Genomic DNA, 19,100 nt, shown 5'->3' on the forward strand with positions numbered 1-19,100 from the left:
ACGTATTTTTCAAGTACGGTGAGAGGATTCGAAACCACGTAATCCTGCGATAAAATTACGAGACCACCGTTTTACTCACTGCACTACCGACCAGCTCGACAAGCATTCTGCTTCATCCATATAGATCACTGTCATACTGCCAGGTGTTTAACACCTGGTGATTGTTCAGGAATCACGTCCATGTCAACTGGGGATAATCACAACTTAACACAGGCTTCCTGGTTAAGAACGAGTCACAAAACTATTTATTGTCTCACCAAGAAAACCCACAACATAGAAGCACGTCCACTGCTGTGTTGTGTGTTAGTTTGTGTGTTCAGTGGAACAGATCCACTGAACACACTATATATATATATATATATATATATATATATATATATATATATATATATATATATATATATATATATATATATATATATATATATATATATATGTATATATATATATATATATATATATATATATATATATATATATATATATATAGTAATTTAAAATCTGCATTAATGTAATGTATAATTTTTGATAAGGAATTTCATGGTGACTAGTGTTATTTTTAGGACGTGTTGGGGGCAACTCACTGGTCTTTGCGGGCAACCAGGCGCCCGCGGGCACCGTGTTGGCTACCCCTGCATTAGACCATGAACCATCTCAGGGTGAACTAGAATAGTGAAGCTCACATCGCCATCTGGTGGTTCACTGAGTAACAGAAAAAGGACAAATGTGACAAAAGGGCAATCTATTAATGCTTAAAGAAGCAACTTTGGTTTGTGTTTTTTATTGAATAATGTACATAGAAATGATGTTTTCAAGATAAACTAAAAAGATTATATGAACATTGTAAAAGTAGCAAAACATTGTCACTGTAAACTAAAATGCTTGTTAGCATTAGAAAAAATGACTTTGTGCCATACTGTACTGACAGCTGTACAGTTCCAATGTTGCATCCACAACAATCTGTTCATTTGATGACAACAAACCACTAAAACTTTATTTTATCTCTCAGTCGTATCAAAAAAAAATCATTCACATTCAACCATCAGGCACAAAGCAACGCTTTACAACAGCTTTAGACAAACAATATGCATATTTGATTTTCATGCAGCATCTTGAAGACATGTTTAAGTTTGGATCTGGATATCTGGAGATACAGCATCTCAACACCTAGTCCAGAGTTCCTTAAAAAATATATAAATATTCTATACATTTCTTTTAATGTCACAACTTTTAAAATTTAATATATGTTTGTTTTTAATTCAAACTTTTATCAATTTTAAAAGATTTCAATAACTGGCAAGCGCTGGTTTAAAAATTTATAAAATATTACTTTCAACATGCATATTGTGCGTAAACAGAACTGCAATTAAATTGCTTTCGTGTGATCTTCAAGATGAACAAAATCGGTGGCCAATATTCAGAGCTGAAGATCTTGTTTGAACCATCTAACTGGAGAGGAGTCTGTCACATGGCAGCAGCTTGCTGACGCCAACATTCTTAGCACAGTCATTCTGCAGAGACAAAATGCACATTTTGAGTTGAATTAGCTCCAGGGCCTTTTTGTTGAAGCAAAACTTACACATTTTGATAATTATACTTGAGCTTGCTTGCAAAGATGATTGACAGGACAGATGTCTGTACAGAAGACACCTCTAAAGCTCATTAAATGACTCAGTACAGGTCTGTCTCAGGTGTACTTGGTGAAGATTTCTTTTTTTTTTTTTTGTCTAATGTCCACAGTAATTTAATGACTGTCTGGCTAGAGAACAGTTTGACACTAAGAAATTTAGAAAATGGCTTTTTTTCATGTTTTAATTTTTTGTATCAACAGTACTCAACAAATAATGTATTTTCATTATCCTGGTCAAGTTAATAAGCTTTAGAGGAGCCAGTCTGTGCTTTTTGATCATTTTGGACAAAGCTGGGAAGATTGTTTTCTTCTGGTTCCAGTTTTTAATGGTTAATTCTGCTAACTAACTAATAGAAGTTTTACATTCAGGCTGTATCCTAACAAGACTGTGGTATCAATCCTCATGTCATTTTCTGCAAGAAAGTGAACTAGAGCACCGCACTTGACAAAATACAATAGAAATAATGGTTTATCCGCAAAAATAGCCTTAATTTTCTAAACAACAACTTCTATAAGTCAGAACAGAGTAAAAACAAAATCACTCAAATAAACTTTCATTTGGACCGGTGTGTGAACAGCACCACCTCTCTCAGCTCTTACCATGTAGTTGACCACATTGATGTGGTAGGAAATCCCACCCAACTCCTCACATTTCTTCATGTTCATCCTCTCTGTATCTCCAGCAGCCAAGACAGGAAGATTAGGGTCAGCCTGCAGCACAAGAGAAACAGCAACGAAATGAAACACAAAACAGTGCAAGCACATGATCAGGGGTTCAGGATTAGAGAGTGACAGGTGGAATCGCTAAAATCCAGGGTTTGGTGCTCTTGTTGCTGTGATGTGTGGTGTCCTCATGAATATTTGTCCAGTATCGATCTTCCTGGTAAAGTCAGTCCAAGATCAGACAGTTCAATGCAAAGAAAAGCTCTCAAGCCAAGAGTACTAACCAGCATTGCATCTGCTGTCCAAAAATATTTTTTAAAAAAAACTACAATTTACCGATAAGCATACAGGCAAAAATGAGGCCTTTTGGAATAATGACCTCTCGACAGACAAGTGCACATGTTTAGTGCATACAGAGTACAGCTTTTCAGGAAAAGAACTTCATACCAACTGTGAAACATGGCAGTGGAACTGGTTAAGCATTGCTTCACTGCCTCAGCGATCTGGCAGTTGTAATAACTGATTTACCTATGAATTCTGCATCATATCAGAGAGTGTTTGAAGTTATCGTGAAGTCATCTATCCAAAAGTTACAGATGAACCAGAAGTGGACCTTTGAACAGGGTAATGATCCTGAGCATACATCTAAATTAACCCCAGAATGACTCAAAAAGAAGAAATGGAGAGTTGTGGAATGATGTTGTCAAAAATGCTTAAATGTGAACCTCACTGAAATTTTGTGGAGGGATTTAAAATGGGCAATAAATGCAAGAAAAATTTCAAAATTTTTGGAGGAATTTTGCAAGAAGAGAGGTCACGGTTATGCAAAATGCCTACGAGAAGTTATTCCTGCTCAAGGGGCAACATTAGCTTTTCCTACAGAAGACATCCATTGATATTTTATTGAATAAATGATTAAAAAAACTAATTTGGTTTTGGTTGTTTAAATACTTTTCCAGTATGCACTTTTTCAAAGAGGATGTCAGCTTATCCAAATATGTCAACAAAGCCGACTATTCCTTTTTTCCCCACACACAGCTGTGATTAATCTGTATAGCAGCACTCCATCAGTTGTACTCACAGGCTCCATGCTCCTCTGGATGGACAGCAGGTCTGACATCCTGTCACTGAACCCTGGAGCAAACATCTCTGGGTTGATTGCCACAAAGCATTGACCCTGAAGACACAAAACAGGTAACACTGTGAACTGACCCAGTGCAAACAGCAAAGAGAGCCATGACATGACGTAACAAGGTCTATATCAGCGCTTATCTTTTAGATAACAGCTGTCAAACACGTCAGACTTTTGACATAGTTGATTTCCTTGCTTTTCTTGAATGACAGCTGATCATTTAACAAACTTTAAACACACTGTAACGGCAACTCTGTTGCAATGACTTATCTCAATCTGTTCAGAATTGTATTTCACCTTTAGTAGGGGAACTTCAATTAAATTATCTTAAAATTTCAGACATAAGTAGTTTCTTTAAGTTAACTGCTCTGTGTTTTACTTTCAAAGGAAAAATGTGGCACATCTGAGTTATCAATGTTTTAGAGGGCCTTAAGTTAAAAAAAAAGTTCTATGTTTCAAAAAAAATAATAAAGACAGCACTTAAATTAATTTCAAAGATGCATTTTCCAATTTTGATTGAAAAAGAAAGGTTTGGGCAATGAGTAGCTATGAGCTACAGGTAAGTTATTTTCAACCTGTTTTTCAGTTATTATTTGACAGAAAACAAGACAAGAAGACAAGAAAGGCAACGTGACTACAGCTAGAAAAAATACGACACAAGTTCCCTACGGGATCAGGCAAAATGGGCACACAATGTCCAGAACAGGACGTACCAGGTTGGCAACACGGTCCGTTACTTTCCACGTGCGGATGTGTTTGCTGTACTGGGCACCAGCCAGGATACCACAGAAAACCTCCACCATCATTCCCAGACCGTAGCCTTTGTACCCTCCTGCAGGACAGCAACATAATCCAGATAAATGATGCAATAAATGCCCTATTTCCCAAAAATATCGACAGTGCTTCTGTATATTTTCTACCGATGCCCTGAGATTTCCGCAAGTTCCCCTCTCTGGAATTAATAAAGGCTCATCTGATCTTAATTGTCATACTGCATTATCACAACCTGGAAAAAAAACTTTGATTCTTCAATTGTTAAGTGAAAAATCATCACACCACGTATTAATTTGTGCACAAAAAATGCACAGATTGGTGAAGTGGAAGGAGAAAAACATTTAGGACTGAGAACCACTCAGTTAAAAATGAGCAGTTCAACTTCTTTTTTGGTTCCGTCCTGGAACTTTTAATGAGTAACAGGTTGGTGAATTAGTAAAAGTGAAAATTTTGCACTGAGTGTCGTTTTTTCAATGGGACTCTGCCTGATTGATTAAAAAAAAAAAAAAAAAAGCATACACTACCATTCAAAAGTTTGGGGTCACTTAGAAATATCTTTATTTTTTTAAAGAAAATATTTTTTTTCAATGAAGATAACATTAAATGAATCAGAAATTCATTCTAGACATTGTTAATGTGGTAAATGACTATTCTAGCTGGAAACGACAGATTTTTAATGGAATATCTCCATAGGGGTACAGAGGAACATTTCCAGCAACCATCACTCCTGTGTTCTAATGCTACATTGTGTTAGCTAATTGTGCTGAAAGGCTAATTGATGATTAGAAAACCCTTGTGCAATTATGTTAGCACATGAATAAAAGTGTGGGTTTTCATGGAAAACATGAAATTGCCTGGATGACCCCAAACTTTTGAATTGTAGTACACATGCTGAGATAGTGGAGCAAGAGGATGATTTTAACATATGAAATCAGAATGTGAGCAGAATCTCAAACTGAAACTGTAAAACTGAAGGGGACAAGTTCAATGTTATATGACAATGACATGCTAACAGAATAAAAACAGAGTCTCCTCTTCCCTGAGCTAACAGTTTAATATTACCTGTGTCTTCATTGCCACCAATGGGTACAAGTCCTCCTCCAGTCAGGACTTTCTTGGGGTCTGTTGTCAGTTTTCCCTGAGGGTCACAGCCCCAGCCCTCAGGAATGGGGTCTTTACGGCGCTCATGGAGCTCGATCTGTGCACATCACATAAAGTCAGAGAGTAAAAGACTTGACTTACTGTATTATTTAAAAAAAAAAAAAAAAAAAACTGTCATTCAGTAGGATACACTATGTCTTAGAACAGTCTTTGTGTGATAGTGTTCGACTTACACTCTTTCAGCTGTTAGGAATGTGATGCCCTTATTTGAATCCATTCAGAGGTTATATGATATAGTATATATACTACAAACGCAAAATAATCTTGGCCTTACCTTTCCGAGTGCTACTGCTGATGTTGCCATGTCTAGAACAAAGCTGTCTCCATCGTTAGCAGGAGCTGCCACACTGATGGGGTTGGTGCCCAAAGTGCACTGCAGACAGAAGTCCACAGCGTCAGGAGGAGAAAGATTCTTACATACAATATTCTTGTTCAGTTCTTTCAGCAACATGTTGGATCAGTGCACAGTCATTCATTCAGCTTGTCATTCATGCAGACATTTATACTAAATCCTTTGTGTAAACACAAGACCTAGCGTCACACGTGGCATGCTGTGCAGCTTATTCTGCTGAATAAATAAGGCGTTTACCTCTTTACCACGAGTGGGAACCACCAGTGGGGATGTGTTGGTAAATGCCATGCCCTGTAGGGAGTCAGATCATTATTAGGAGGAAAATGAGAAAAAAATTCAGCACATTCACTTCCATTTGTTGTTACTATTAGCAAATAAAATAACTGTTTTGAGTCAACACTTTCTGGAAAAAAGCTCCACTGAAACTGAAATGAACATCAAAGAGAAGATAAATGTTTCACTCACAATCATGTTTTTCTTCAGGGCCTGCATCGCATAGTATCCAGCAATACCATAATGGTTGGAACCTGAAAGACAGAAAAGCGCCATAGAAAGGCATTGTCTGATTCATCAAATTTGTGTATTGTTTCTCCACTATAGTAAAAGTAATTACTAGTATGAAGTAATTGGAAATGTTGTTGCTAAAACCTGGGTGGTCAGCACTTGTTCATAAAGGAAATTGAATTCATTCTTAACCTTTAATTATGTGCAACTCACTGAAAGTTTCTACAGTTATTTGTAATACAGTGGTTCTAGCTCCTCCTCCTCCACACCTAATTTCCTGTTACATGAGTCAAACTCTCAGTTAATATTCAAAAACACGCAAAATAATCCCTTTGGATCCAAGACAGGCCTCTGCATGTCAATGTGAAACATCAGTTCATAAGAAATGCATAAATACGTTTAACCATTTCAGCTTCTTTGAGCTGAGCCAGTGCAGCAATTACAGCCAAGGTTTAAAAACATTCACCTAGAATTACATAAAGTGCATTATGATGTTAGAATATACAGTCAGTCCAGTAGTACAGAAGTTGCACACACATTTTGTTAGGCATCATTACTCTACCTACATGACATGACCTGTGTCTCAGATACTGTGCTACAAAGGCAAAGGTTCAGTTCAGGATTACAGCGTCTCATTTTTCCTTTGGGGTTCAGAGAATAACAGGACTCACCGTGTGCTACCACCCAGCCAATGCCGACTTCTTTGGCCTTCTTTATGGCCAGATTCATGCAGAAGTTTCCCACCACTGGGCCCAACAGGTTCTTCCCATCCACCAGTGCTGTGGCTGCGCTCTCCTTCTCCACCACCGGCTCACCATCCTTTGCACAGATTCCTGACCGGATGTCCTTCACATACATATCTGCCCAAAAATATAGAGGCAGCATGTACAAATGGCACCCGTGAGAGTTTAGTTTGGATACATCTTTGAAGGGCCATCCTCAGTGTTGCAGCGTGCAGAGGAATGCACAACATAAGCCTCTAAGTGTCAAAATTTGAACGTCATTCTGCACAGCCGAAGTCAAACGTTCAAAAGAATTAGCATTACTCCAAAACCAGATAAAATTATAAACTTCCAGCATCCCACTGACCCATCCTGTTGAGTCCGTGGCTGTAGTGGCCTCTGTGGTCTCCTTCCACCAACACCTCGGCCAGACTGTGGGCATGATGAGGTTTGGTGCCCACCGCCACCATACACCTCTCAATGAAGGCCTGCACCTCCGCCTGGCTGATCAGACATCTGTAGAGGAAAAGCAGATGTTAAATCACCAATATTTTAAAGAGTACAAATGACAATGATGATGTAGCTGTTGCTGCTGGTTTACATAAAGGAAACATGAAAATCTTATTTTCACATCTTTTTAAAGGTTAGGTTTCATTGTAAAATAGATTTCTGGAACACATCAAATCTTGATGATGACCGCCATTTGTAAAATGGTGCCAATCATAAGATTTTGAAAATTCTGGTTATTTTGTAAGGTTTAAATCCATGTCACCAACTTGGAGAGAATCACAAAAAGCAGTCAAGAAAGTGAGAAAAGATTTTTCTAAAACTTCAACCCATAAAACTATCAGCAAACAATACACTTTAATAATAATAATATGAAAAGGTGGACTTTCCTTAGCTTAGTGATTTTCAAGAATAGTCCTCAGACAAGGTTGCTGTCCAGTGAAATAACGAATTGCTTTGGCTTGAAAATAAACTCTACTTACAATTTTCTATATTTAGAAGAATATATATTTACTGTATATATACTGTATATAGAGAAACATGCCATAGTTGCAGTGCAGTGACGCATTTAAAGGTAAATGTCATTGTTTGTTTTAGCTGGTTAATGAGTATAACAATGTGTTGTACGCTCACTTTTAATCTCTAAAGTCAATATTCTTTTGACCTTTTGAATGTTCAGGTCCAATGTTACTGTGGCAATCAGGCTGATGTTCTCTCTCTCCCATAGAAATGTTGGTTTCAGGGTCAGAGAATTTAAGCAAATATGAACAAAACAGTTACGTCCAACACCAAAGTCCCATTTTTGCTCCAATTTTTGTAGGATTTGACCGAATGGACGGCTCCACCAGAATTTAAAGTTTGAAGTTCATCTTTGAATACACTGCTCAAGCTGTAACCCTATAGATGATGCAGGCCAGTGCAGCAAAGCTCTGCTGGGATGACGTCAAATTGTTACTGCAGTTTGAACTTGGCAGGAAAATCCTGATAGCACAACCACTGTAAACAAACCTGCAAATTTCACTTGACCTATTACCCAGTAAACCAGAGTGGAGTAATCAGGGCAATGATCGATCAAAATGATAAGAATGATTATTTTGCATCTAAAATGGGATGAAAACTTTATCAGTACAGTCCCTTGGCAGAAGAGATCAAAACCAAATCTCTGCTCCAGAAAGATGTCGAACAGATTTGCAGACTAATGATGACACAATCTTTGAAAATCAAATATTTTTCCCAACTGTTTTTTAGTGTGACACTTCACTGGGAAAAAACAAGGACAACTAATGAGGAGCAGACAAGTCTCCTGGTGTTTAATGTTGAACATTATGTTCTATTTCTTCTCTTCCTTTCTTATTTTCTTCTTCTGCTTCTATTGGTTTGGTACATTTTTGCTTTCTGGCACTCAGTGGTTCGAGAAGGACAGCCAGAAGTCATGAATTTTGGAACGCACAGTAATTGTGTCCAGATTTGGGCAGCTGGGAAGTTATGTGACTGGATGTTTTTCCGATCCTCAACAAAACAACTCTGTTCTGTTTTGCGCAACACAAAGAACTGATGGAAGTTATCATGTTTTCCATTACATAGAACTGCATCTGTGTATTGGATGATGGTGACACATCATATCATATTCTCATTCTTCACCCACATTTATATTTGAGATTTCAAGATTTCCAGCATTAAGGTACATCCTCACTGTGTTGAGATGAATTTGTGAAATGTCTGTCAACAAATAAGTTGCAACTGAAAACACAAATGTCCTTGTAAAGTTCCCCACTATTGATACCACTTAGTATCAGCTAGTCTAGCTTAGCAGAAAGACTAGAAACACGGGGAATGGATAGCCAGTATCACCTCAAAACTTGCTAATCAACACTCTCTTATTTTTTCTGGTGAATCCATAAGTGTGGATTTCATGGTGCAGCATAAGGGCTACATCCCTCTCAAAACTGACATCATGTGCATCTGTGCCCCCAGTAAAAATGATATCAATGTGAAGTTACTCAATAATGCAAAAATGTCTCCTCTAGGTCTTTTTTTCTTAAGTGTTGAGGCTTTTTATACCCTGAATATAACAACACGATGATGAATTCTGAGCTCATACACAGTGCTGTGATCTTAAAAAGCCTCAAACCAAACAACTTGTGATTTTGACTGTCATGTCTTGTGCATAGTCTCAAGCTTTTGAAGCCTAAGGACGTTTGCCAGAATTTTTCGGAGGTTTTTTGATCAATGTTTTAATCAGTTATGGCTAAACTGAGATGTGCATGATTCCTGAAAAACCACCCCAAAACACAGATATATGTATGGCGTGTTGTGAACGTGCAAATAGCTTTGAATATGAGCAGAATCTGGCTGAAACACACAAGCTATAAAAGTTCGGTGGTTCCTTCTCATGTAATGATTATTTAATGTATCACTGACACAAACTGATGCCACATGCACATTTAAAGGCGTTACTTCACCAAGCAAATGAACGAAAGAGTACAGAAGAGCAACTCAGATGTGTGTTGACTCAAAGGGAAAAAGACTGGATGAGAAAAGTTGATCTACACAACAATAAATATTTGAGAGCAATACAGAATGCCTGGGAGTCTCACTGTATTACATTAGTGTTTATTTAAAACTGTCACCTGGTGGCTGAATTTTGTGTTTTTCTTTACATAAACAAATACTTTTTTGTCACAAACTGGTGCACAGATATTCATCAGAATGCAGGAAATGAAGAGTTTGAGTCTGTAAATTCTCAGATCATCTGCTTTTTGTGTCCCTTTAGTGTTCAAACAAAACCCCATGTTTTAAGCTGGACAAAGTGCAAAAATCAAAATGTGCATGTTACTATATCTATTGCATGTCTGGGTAATGTAACTTGCAAGAATCTTGGTTTGTTGTCTGGCGACTGGTTTTCACCAAGAAATAGTCTGGCACACATTCCTCCATCATCGGCAACTTTCCAATTACTGTACAGATTAAATAAACGAGATAAAAGAGGAGAGGTGCTTTTGTAATTCACACTGATAAATAGTAAGTTCTAAAATGTAATAGTGTTCCTTTATAAGCATATTATAAAGCTATGAAGGTGCTGTTGAATTTCAATAGAAGATTAAGCTACAAAATAAATTCAGTGCTTTCATGCTTCTGAGGTAGAACAGGTTTTCTCTTTCTCTTTGGAGCTCTTTTATAGTTAAATTAGTTTATCTCCACTTTAACACATACATTAAACACAGTTTCTGACTTTTATCCTCCCTGACACTCTTTCTATATGAATTCTTTATGGCTGCTATAAATGTGGGTTAAAAGTGCAAAAGAATTACAAGCATTCTTCTAATGCAAACTGTCAAACAGAGCTTTTGGTTTCAGCAGCTTATCCTGCCTTGCAGCTCTGTGGTAACCGGCTGCACTGTCCTGGATGTTTAATCGGAACATCCTACCTGCTCATGACGACCGTGTTGCTGTGCTCTCTGTTGGGTTTATTTTTCTTATCTCCGGTGGTGCCAGTGATCTGATGTCGTCTCTGGCCCACCAAGTTGCTTTTTAAGCCCAGAAGTGTTGGGAAACGCCCATCACTGCCAAGTCTATCAGGTATCCTGTCTGTCTCTGTGGGTGTGTTGGAGGAGGGGCTTTGTCTCGTCACTCAGGCCCGATGTGGTTTGGCAAGGTATGTGGCTCCAGGCCTATTGCACTTTACAGCGTTTGATATGAGAGAGAGTCTATCCCTCAGAGAGGACACGTTGTACTTGCGTGCAATGCTTCCCAAAAACATGACTCTTATAATGACCAACAGGCTGCTGAGCTTGTGTAGCACTTGGAGAGCATATCTCCAGCCAAGGTCAATGTCCCACTAGGCAGTTTTAAAGAAAGTATTCTGAATCTGCGCCAAAATGCACTGTGTTCTTGCTGTGCTCATGCTCCATTTCTCTGCCAAGTTTCATGAAATTCGGCTTTGTAGTTGTTGCTTAATCTTGCTGACAAATAGACAGACAATCAGATTCCAGTGAACACAGACCTGTGCATTTCTTCTCATCAAGTCAGAGGGAAGTCTAGAGAAGGGCTTCCAAAATAAAATCCTGCAGAAAAATGTAGTATTTTCCACAAATGATCCAACATTTATAACAACTGCAGGGCTTATTCACCAGTAAACATATTTATATTCCAATGGAACATTTGTAAACAAAAAAACTCAAGTGACGCTGTCTGCAGAAAATGTAAGAAAAACCTCTTATTTAAATGTGAATCTGACTGAAGCTCTATTATTTGTTCTGAGTCCTTCCAGTCAGTGACACAGTATGTTTAAGAAGGGTCTAAAAGTCACAGGTTTATGTAACCAACGGGGTCAGCTTTAGGCTCAGGCAGTTATATAAGGTATGGGGATAGAACCAGTAAGACCAAGAAAGAAGAGGGGAAGTAAAAAGCACATAATTTACAACCTGTTTTTTCCTTCAAGTTGTCAGCATCTGTCTATGATTAAATGTTCTGTACTCTGTGTGCTGATGATGACTGTGGGAGTTGCATAGCTGTTTACTCCGAACAAAGAAATGTTTGAGGATGCAGGGGGGAAACTGAGCGATGAATTGAGCAGCAACACAGAGATGACATCTGAGCTGACCAGGATTTTCTCTTTTCTTGTTTGCCTGCCAACTGGCCACATTATATATATAATGCAAAAGTGACAACAAGTGGTGTGCAGACCTGATCTCTGCACAAGTCCCTCTCTGGTCATTCACTGAACCCCTAAAAACTCATCTCAGTGGGTCAAAGTTAGATATTTAGAAGTTTCTCCCCATGAAAACAGTCCTTTTCTATCATAAAATGGCTTAGATGTAACTCTACACGCCTGGGATGCACAGACCCAATGAAGTCCCCGCCTCCTTCCCCACCCATCCCTATGCCGCTGGTGGTTGTCCTCATATGACTCTGCTCAGACAATGAAAAACAGTTCAAGGCTGCACCACAGCATGTTACGTTTAAGTAGTTGAGCAATTTAAACTGGAACCAGTAACCGATTGTGAAGAATAATAATGTGAAAAACCTCATCTTGCAAGTTGACAGGATTGGTTCCAAGTTTATGAATCCCGGGCTGCCTGAAACCTTGTAATTTAGCTAATAATGTATTTCCTTCCATAAGAAAAGCATCCTATGGACATGTTAACAAGATAAAAAACATGATTTTCACCAGAGAACAGAGAAGCCACTTTGGTACTTTTTTAGATGCAGCAGACAGGATACAGAAATGTCTAACCATGATCAATCTTCTGGTTTCTAAATGTGGGTAATGCATTTGTTTTGTATTAGCCATGAGCCTAACAAGCATAATGGCACTAATCTTTAAAATGCTATGATAACACAATGATTGCTCCTCCCTGCTCTGTCCTCACACAGCCTGATATTTGCATGAGCAATGTAGTATTTATCATAACTACTTCTAGTCAGCTGCAGCCTCTTTCTGACACTCTTTAAGTAGAATGTGACACATGTAAAGACTTGATATTGTACTGTGTGATATGGTAAGATGCACGTGCAAACAGCAAAAAGTAAATCTGCAAAGAGCGCTCCTTCCAAAGTAAGATGATATTCAAAGTCAGAAATGGAACATATCATTTCATAATAATACTGTAGGTGATAAATGTCTATGTTCTTTATACAAGATGCTAATTTCCTGCCATTTCATGTGAATACGTGTGCTGGTATGACAATAAAGAAGCTTGAATCCTTGAACAGTGCCATATAAAGTAATGTGTTATGCATATGATTAAGCTGCCATCATAGATATAGCACAAAGAATGTTTACTTGCAATTATGTAATTATGTGATTTCAGAGTCAAAGAATAATAAATAAGCATTTAAGTTTTAATGTGGATTAGTTCAGATAAAAGCTGCATTTTGCATGAAATAAAACAATCTATGTATTTTCATTTTACACACTATGTTTGTAAGAGCTACGGAAGTTTTATAGAAATTAATTGTAACCCTCCTACTACTACTACTACTACTACTACTACTACTACTACTGATAATAATAATAATAATAATAATAATAATAATAATGACAATAACAATAATAATAATAATAATAATAATAATAATAATAATAATAATAATAATAATAATAATAATAAGAAGAAGAAGAAGAAGAAGAAGAAGAAGAAGAAGAAGAAGAAGAAGAAGAAGAAGAAGAAGAAGAAGAAGAAGAGCAATGATAATCTTTTTTTACTTGTCATTAACTACATAACTAGTCACGTTTTGAGAAGAAACAAGTCAGTATTTTCCTGTGATAGTTGTCTCTTACAGTAGATCATTCCGACACCCCATCAGTTGTTCTTGTATGTTTAATAAGTTTATAGGGTGTAGGTTAAACCAGTAAACTGTGGTTCTTTTTTTTGTTTACAGTTAGTCCAATAAATCAACCACAGTAGTAGCAGCAGTAATAATAATAATAATAATAATAATAATAATAATAATAATAATAATAATAATAATAATAATAATAATAATAATAATAATAATAATAATAATAATAATAATTTCAGTTTTTATTTAGCATAGGTTGTTATTTTTTAGTCAGAAAGGCTGGATGAACACAGCCAACGAGTACTATGCGTTTTTTGCTTGATGTCCCACAGGCCACAAGGGGTCAGACACTCACTGAATCGGGCTGAGTTTTATAGATGCACACAGTAAAACGCATACTTTAACTTAGAGTAACACTGAATATAATGCATCTCAGAACTTTGCAGTACTGTACAAGCACATACTCAGCACCAAAGTTGCTGTAATTTCATAGTGACTGAACTGACTTCATGCTTGTGTTCCTTAATTCCAGCATTTATGAGACCAAAAGTTGATCATGATAAACTTCAGCCTCATTTTCTCTGCAGTTTACCTGGTTGCAAAAAAAATGTACATTAACCTGCTTTAATTTCACAAGTAAAGCTCTGAATGTCCACAATGGAAAGGAAAGGTATTAACTGTTACAGTGGCAGGGGACTGCTAAGATGCTGGCTTATCTTTAATAATGTCTTAACTTGACCTTAAAACTGGGGCAATGCTGCAACAACAAAGAGGGTGCAGAAACCAGTCGAACTACTTTACTACTGATTTATGATGACACAAACTATCAGATGGCTTTGATGTAGTTATTTTATAGGCACTATAATTTAAAATCTATAATGATATAATATTACAGGTAGTTTTGCCCTTATATAAATCATATAAAAAGTTAGATCCTAATCTTCTCAGTGACTAACAGACCTTTCCTGTTGCATCTTCTCTTCTACACAATGACATCAAACTCTAATGAGAAGATTGCATGAAGGCCCTTTCTGAATATCAATTTTGCACTCAAAATGCAGTACACTGATGCAATCAACTTTGCATTCTTTGGTGTTTTCAAAGCTTTTTCTTGCGCTGTAGGTGGATAATGGGTAGAAATTCCTGTGCGAGCTCACCAACACGCACAAATCGGGTGTTAAGGGAGATAGCAGGAAGAAAATACGAGCCCATATGGAGCTTATATTAGCAGAAAATAGACAACAAAGGTGACTGTAGACTCTCAGCATCCCCTCTTCTCTGAATACAAACCTTTGCCATTAGAGAAAAAGACTTATCAAACCACTTGGAACTGTTTACTCCAGTTTCCATCAAGCCGTTTAGGACCAATACTGAAGTCTAGTGCAACAGTCTGTGCTGTATTGCAATGCTCAGTATATACACAAACACGTAGCAGCCTGTAGAGCTTCCTTTCTGTAAAGTTTAATGTGTTCTCATGTTAACTGTGATGTTCATTTTGTGAGGTTTTTTTGTATGTTTTCTTTGCATAATTAAATGTCTCCTTGTGTTTTTATGATGTTTCTTTCATCTGACATATAAAGCAACAGACTGCAGCACTGTGCCCAAGAAAAGCCTCAAAGCTTCCCATCCACTAGACTTTAAATGCAACAGCAGCCACATATATGACATGTAGCTCAGTAAAGCTGCGTCATACATACAGGAGCAGATACTGTCATTGTTGAGGAAACTAGTTGGTCAACATAATGTTGATTGATATTTCTGGGGTGTTTCAAAATTTAGGCAATTAATACGATTCTTCATGTAAAAACAAAATCAGTTTAGTTCATCTCAAATTTTGTTATAAGAACAAATAATGTTCTATTCAGTGTGGCATTGCATCTGTTTGAGTTTGACCAGAGGAAATATAACCTGCTAATTAATTTGAGAAAAGTCCTTTTAATGACAAAGTCAAAGTCAAGGTCAAGGTGTCTTCATTAGTTAAGTCTATGTAAGGGTGAATATCAGGCATGATTGTAACAGCTGAGGTGAAAGGCAAACGAGTGCTTTTGCAATGTGTTATTTTTGTGGACTTGTTATTGTGGACTGTCTTAATTAGGTATTTTCGTCTGAAAAGCAGATTTTCAGAGAAATCATACAGATCACATTATTTAATAAATAACAGTGCTGTCTAAACTTTCTGACTCCACATGTACTCAGCCAACACACGACTGATTTTGACACAAATCAGACAACTCTTTCACAACGCACAGCACATCTTAGATTATTCAAGGCTCTTATTTTGTGAACGTGAAGCCAGCATGATGACTTAGCACTGAGAAATGGCTCAGTTTCTGTAGCTTGGAAATGATTTGATTTCTGCTGATAAGATGTTCACAACTGAATGTTATCTACAAAGTTTGCAGGGGAACCGGTAGGGCAACTGGATGTAGAAGGTAGATGCTAGAAAATCAATCAACCATCTCAAACAGAACCATCCCACAGAACACACCTATGGTTTATCTATGCAATCTACTAGTTCTGACATTAACTTTTGACCATAAGCTGAAAGCATTAGTAGTTGCTGGTAGTTACTCTAGCATAGGTGAACTGAGACACAAAGGCTTCAGTGTTGGTCATCTGTCATAAATAACTATTAAAACTTCTATGTAAACCCTGTAAAAGTGAAGAAAGAAAGAGAAGAAAGACAGTTTTACCATAGCTGGGAAGCCCAGTTCCACTGGAGTCTCTATGAGACCTGTGAGAAATGTAACATCAACCAAAACACACCTCATATTAAACACAACACTGATACCGTGTCACCACAAACCACGACCGCCAAGTGAGTGAACTCACTGATCACACTCATGATTGCAGGCCGCCATGAGCTGTAGCACTGAAAACACAGACAATACAGAATCTCTAAACTATATAAAATCATTTCAACAATGAACAATTAAACAAGTAAAATAAATAACAAAAATACTTGATGCTGTATGGAAGTAAAAAGCAGTGCTCTATCTGTAAAAAGGTAGGACTGTTGCAGATTTCCTGTGAGGTGACACTGATCATTTGCAGTGCTGAATTATTACATTACATGCCTTTTAAATTTATAGAAAAGTTACAGCAGACCCACTATATTAACTTTTCAAAAAGGATAATCTCTCAGGAAGCTTGAACCCCTACAATAACCCCCAAAGCACAAATACATACATACAAAACAGTGTTGGCAACATGGAGAGCACACAAATCACCACAGCCAGAGTGTGGGTGCAGCCTGCAGTCTCCACACCTGCTCACCATGATGAATCTATCTACCTCGTGTTTTCACAGGTCACAGCTGTAGTGAGCAGCTCTCAGAAAGAGCAGGGATAAGTTAGCGCTCCCCCCTCCCTCTGCAGTGCCGACTCCTATCCTATAATTCTCAGCGGCTCAGACATCTGTAAGCATTTCTCTCAGACCACAAGAGGAAAATAGAAAGCTGGAAGCTAGAGGCTGTGATTTGGGCGTGTATAAATAAAGTTGCGAGCAAAGGAGAAGCTGCTAATGGGAGTCCAGAAGGTGGGAGGTCGGCAGGAACGGGACACCCGAAGGCATCAAAGACGAGACGTGAGGAGCAGGAGGACAAATGGAGCCTCTCAGAAGTTTTACGTAGGACTAATGTCTGAATTGCTCAAGTGGGTGTATTTCACATACGCAAATACATACATGACACAGTTCTCAGTTTGCATCACCACGTGCTGCATGAGGTGAAACTGACATAAATTTAAACAAATTGTGCATGCAGGTCACATCCAAAAATGTTATTTCTTTAGGAATTGGACACGGTGACTAAACCTCCCCTGAAAACACAGTTTGCACAGAGTGACTTTTGGACAGGATATTTTAGGAGCCCTGTTTAAACCATTATATGTGATTAAATGCTATATCTGTATCTATAGTACATGCTCCATTCCTGAAGAAAAAAAACATGCAACATGACAACATATGAAAAACGTTTTCTTGTCTGTCTTCCCAAAGCATTTGGCCTTCAATCTGTAATGATTCCTGAACAGGGACTGAGTGGAAATGGGACATGTCTTCCCACTACAGTGCTCCACTGCATGTGACTCCTGTGTAGTGGTCGGCCTGGGCGGCCCTGCCTTACAACTGGAGGGCACGTTTACAGAGTTTCCTAAAACGGGCTGTTCTGTATATAGCTGGCAGAGCAGCAGGCTCACAGCTGGGATGAAACCAACCATGCCTTGCCCGTTCCCTCAGACCCGCCCCAGAATCAGACCTATGAAGCCCAAAATGATCGCTTTAAAGTTGGGTGTAGGTGCAGCAGCAGAACCACAGGAGCCATCTGAAAGAACGTCTCTTCGTCCTTGTGTTCGTTAGCTGTGAGGCCATCTGAGAAAAAACCTGAAAGTTGTTAGTAGAATTTTTTGAAAAAGTACAAATTTTAGACTGATTTTTCAGTGTAGTACTGATTTAATAGAATCTGGTTTATTTAGCTCACTTACAACAGGCTTACAGTAAGATAATGAAAAATCAAAAAACTTAAAATACTAGTAAAAATACATGAATAATGACAAAAATAGATGTATGTTGTAACAGTAATAACATTTAAAACCACTGAAAGGTGAAAATAAATGACTATCGATGGGAGGTGAATGTTGTTGTCCTTTGTAAAGTGGCTTCTCATCATTACGGCGTTCAGACTTTGGCTCCACAGTTTTCTGTTCTCTCTGTTCTTTCTCTGTCTACCATGACTTAAGATAGCTGTCATTCAAGTTCCACTCAACATAAATACAATAAATAACAACAAAAGTGAAGCAGAGTAGCTGCTTGCTCAGTCTCCCAACCTCACTTCACTTCTACTCTTTTCCATCTTTATTATATCACATATTTTCCATTTTAGGCTTGTTCAGTCTTTGATCAACTTCACATCTCAATAACCATTTCCCACTAATGCTGACATTATAATTAGGAAGGCATCAAGATTGTCATGTCAGATCCCAAGTACCAAATTGCCATATTACTATTACTGAACAATCTAAATATTTGTTTATAGTTTTCGATCCAAAAATCATTGCTTTTTATGTGTAACTCTCTAATACTGGTTGCATTTCCAATTTAAGTCTTGTATTCATCGATTACTCGACGTCGCCTTCCTAAGAGGACAGTCTTGTAATACATAAACCACTGTTTACTTTTCCTTCTCACCAATTGGTAGTATTTTAGTGCTGAGCAGAGTCCTAACTCCCATATAGAAGAGGAGCATTAAGATTTCATTTTCTGAATCAATTCAGATGCCCTCCAGTTAGTGTGAATGTACTGAATTTGGGATCTGTTTGCCTTCATCTACCAGCTGAACAGCTTCATGAAACTTTGGAAACCATCTTCCCCAAA

General features: G+C 37.7%; 1 protein-coding gene and 1 long non-coding RNA gene across 2 annotated transcripts in view; both read right to left on the reverse strand.

Annotated features, from left to right (window-relative positions):
• The window catches only part of LOC129347891 (uncharacterized), a 158,262-nt gene that overhangs the window by 108,177 nt on the left and 30,985 nt on the right, over positions 1-19,100 (reverse strand). The window lies entirely within an intron of this gene.
• Positions 746-11,055, reverse strand: LOC111581652 (uncharacterized oxidoreductase YjmC-like). Its single transcript, XM_023289910.3, has 11 exons — positions 10,874-11,055; positions 7,306-7,454; positions 6,888-7,076; positions 6,178-6,239; positions 5,950-6,003; positions 5,635-5,733; positions 5,262-5,397; positions 4,139-4,257; positions 3,375-3,470; positions 2,231-2,341; positions 746-1,511 (listed from the first exon to the last, which is right to left on the reverse strand). Exons 1-11 carry the CDS (start codon positions 10,879-10,881, stop codon positions 1,446-1,448), a joined length of 1,089 nt encoding a protein of 362 aa, XP_023145678.1. The 5' UTR covers positions 10,882-11,055; the 3' UTR covers positions 746-1,445.

The sequence above is a fragment of the Amphiprion ocellaris genome, chromosome 3 (assembly GCF_022539595.1).
Source record: "Amphiprion ocellaris isolate individual 3 ecotype Okinawa chromosome 3, ASM2253959v1, whole genome shotgun sequence".
Lineage (NCBI taxonomy): Eukaryota > Metazoa > Chordata > Actinopteri > Pomacentridae > Amphiprion > Amphiprion ocellaris.

Excerpts from the sequence above, each read along its gene's own strand:
- LOC111581652 (XM_023289910.3), bottom strand. Across the intron at positions 5,734-5,949 it reads TTCCCACTCGTGGTAAAGAG|TGCACTTTGGGCACCAACCC; the intron begins GTAAACGCCTTA and ends TTCTGTCTGCAG. Across the intron at positions 3,471-4,138 it reads CGGACCGTGTTGCCAACCTG|GGTCAATGCTTTGTGGCAAT; the intron begins GTACGTCCTGTT and ends TTGTGTCTTCAG.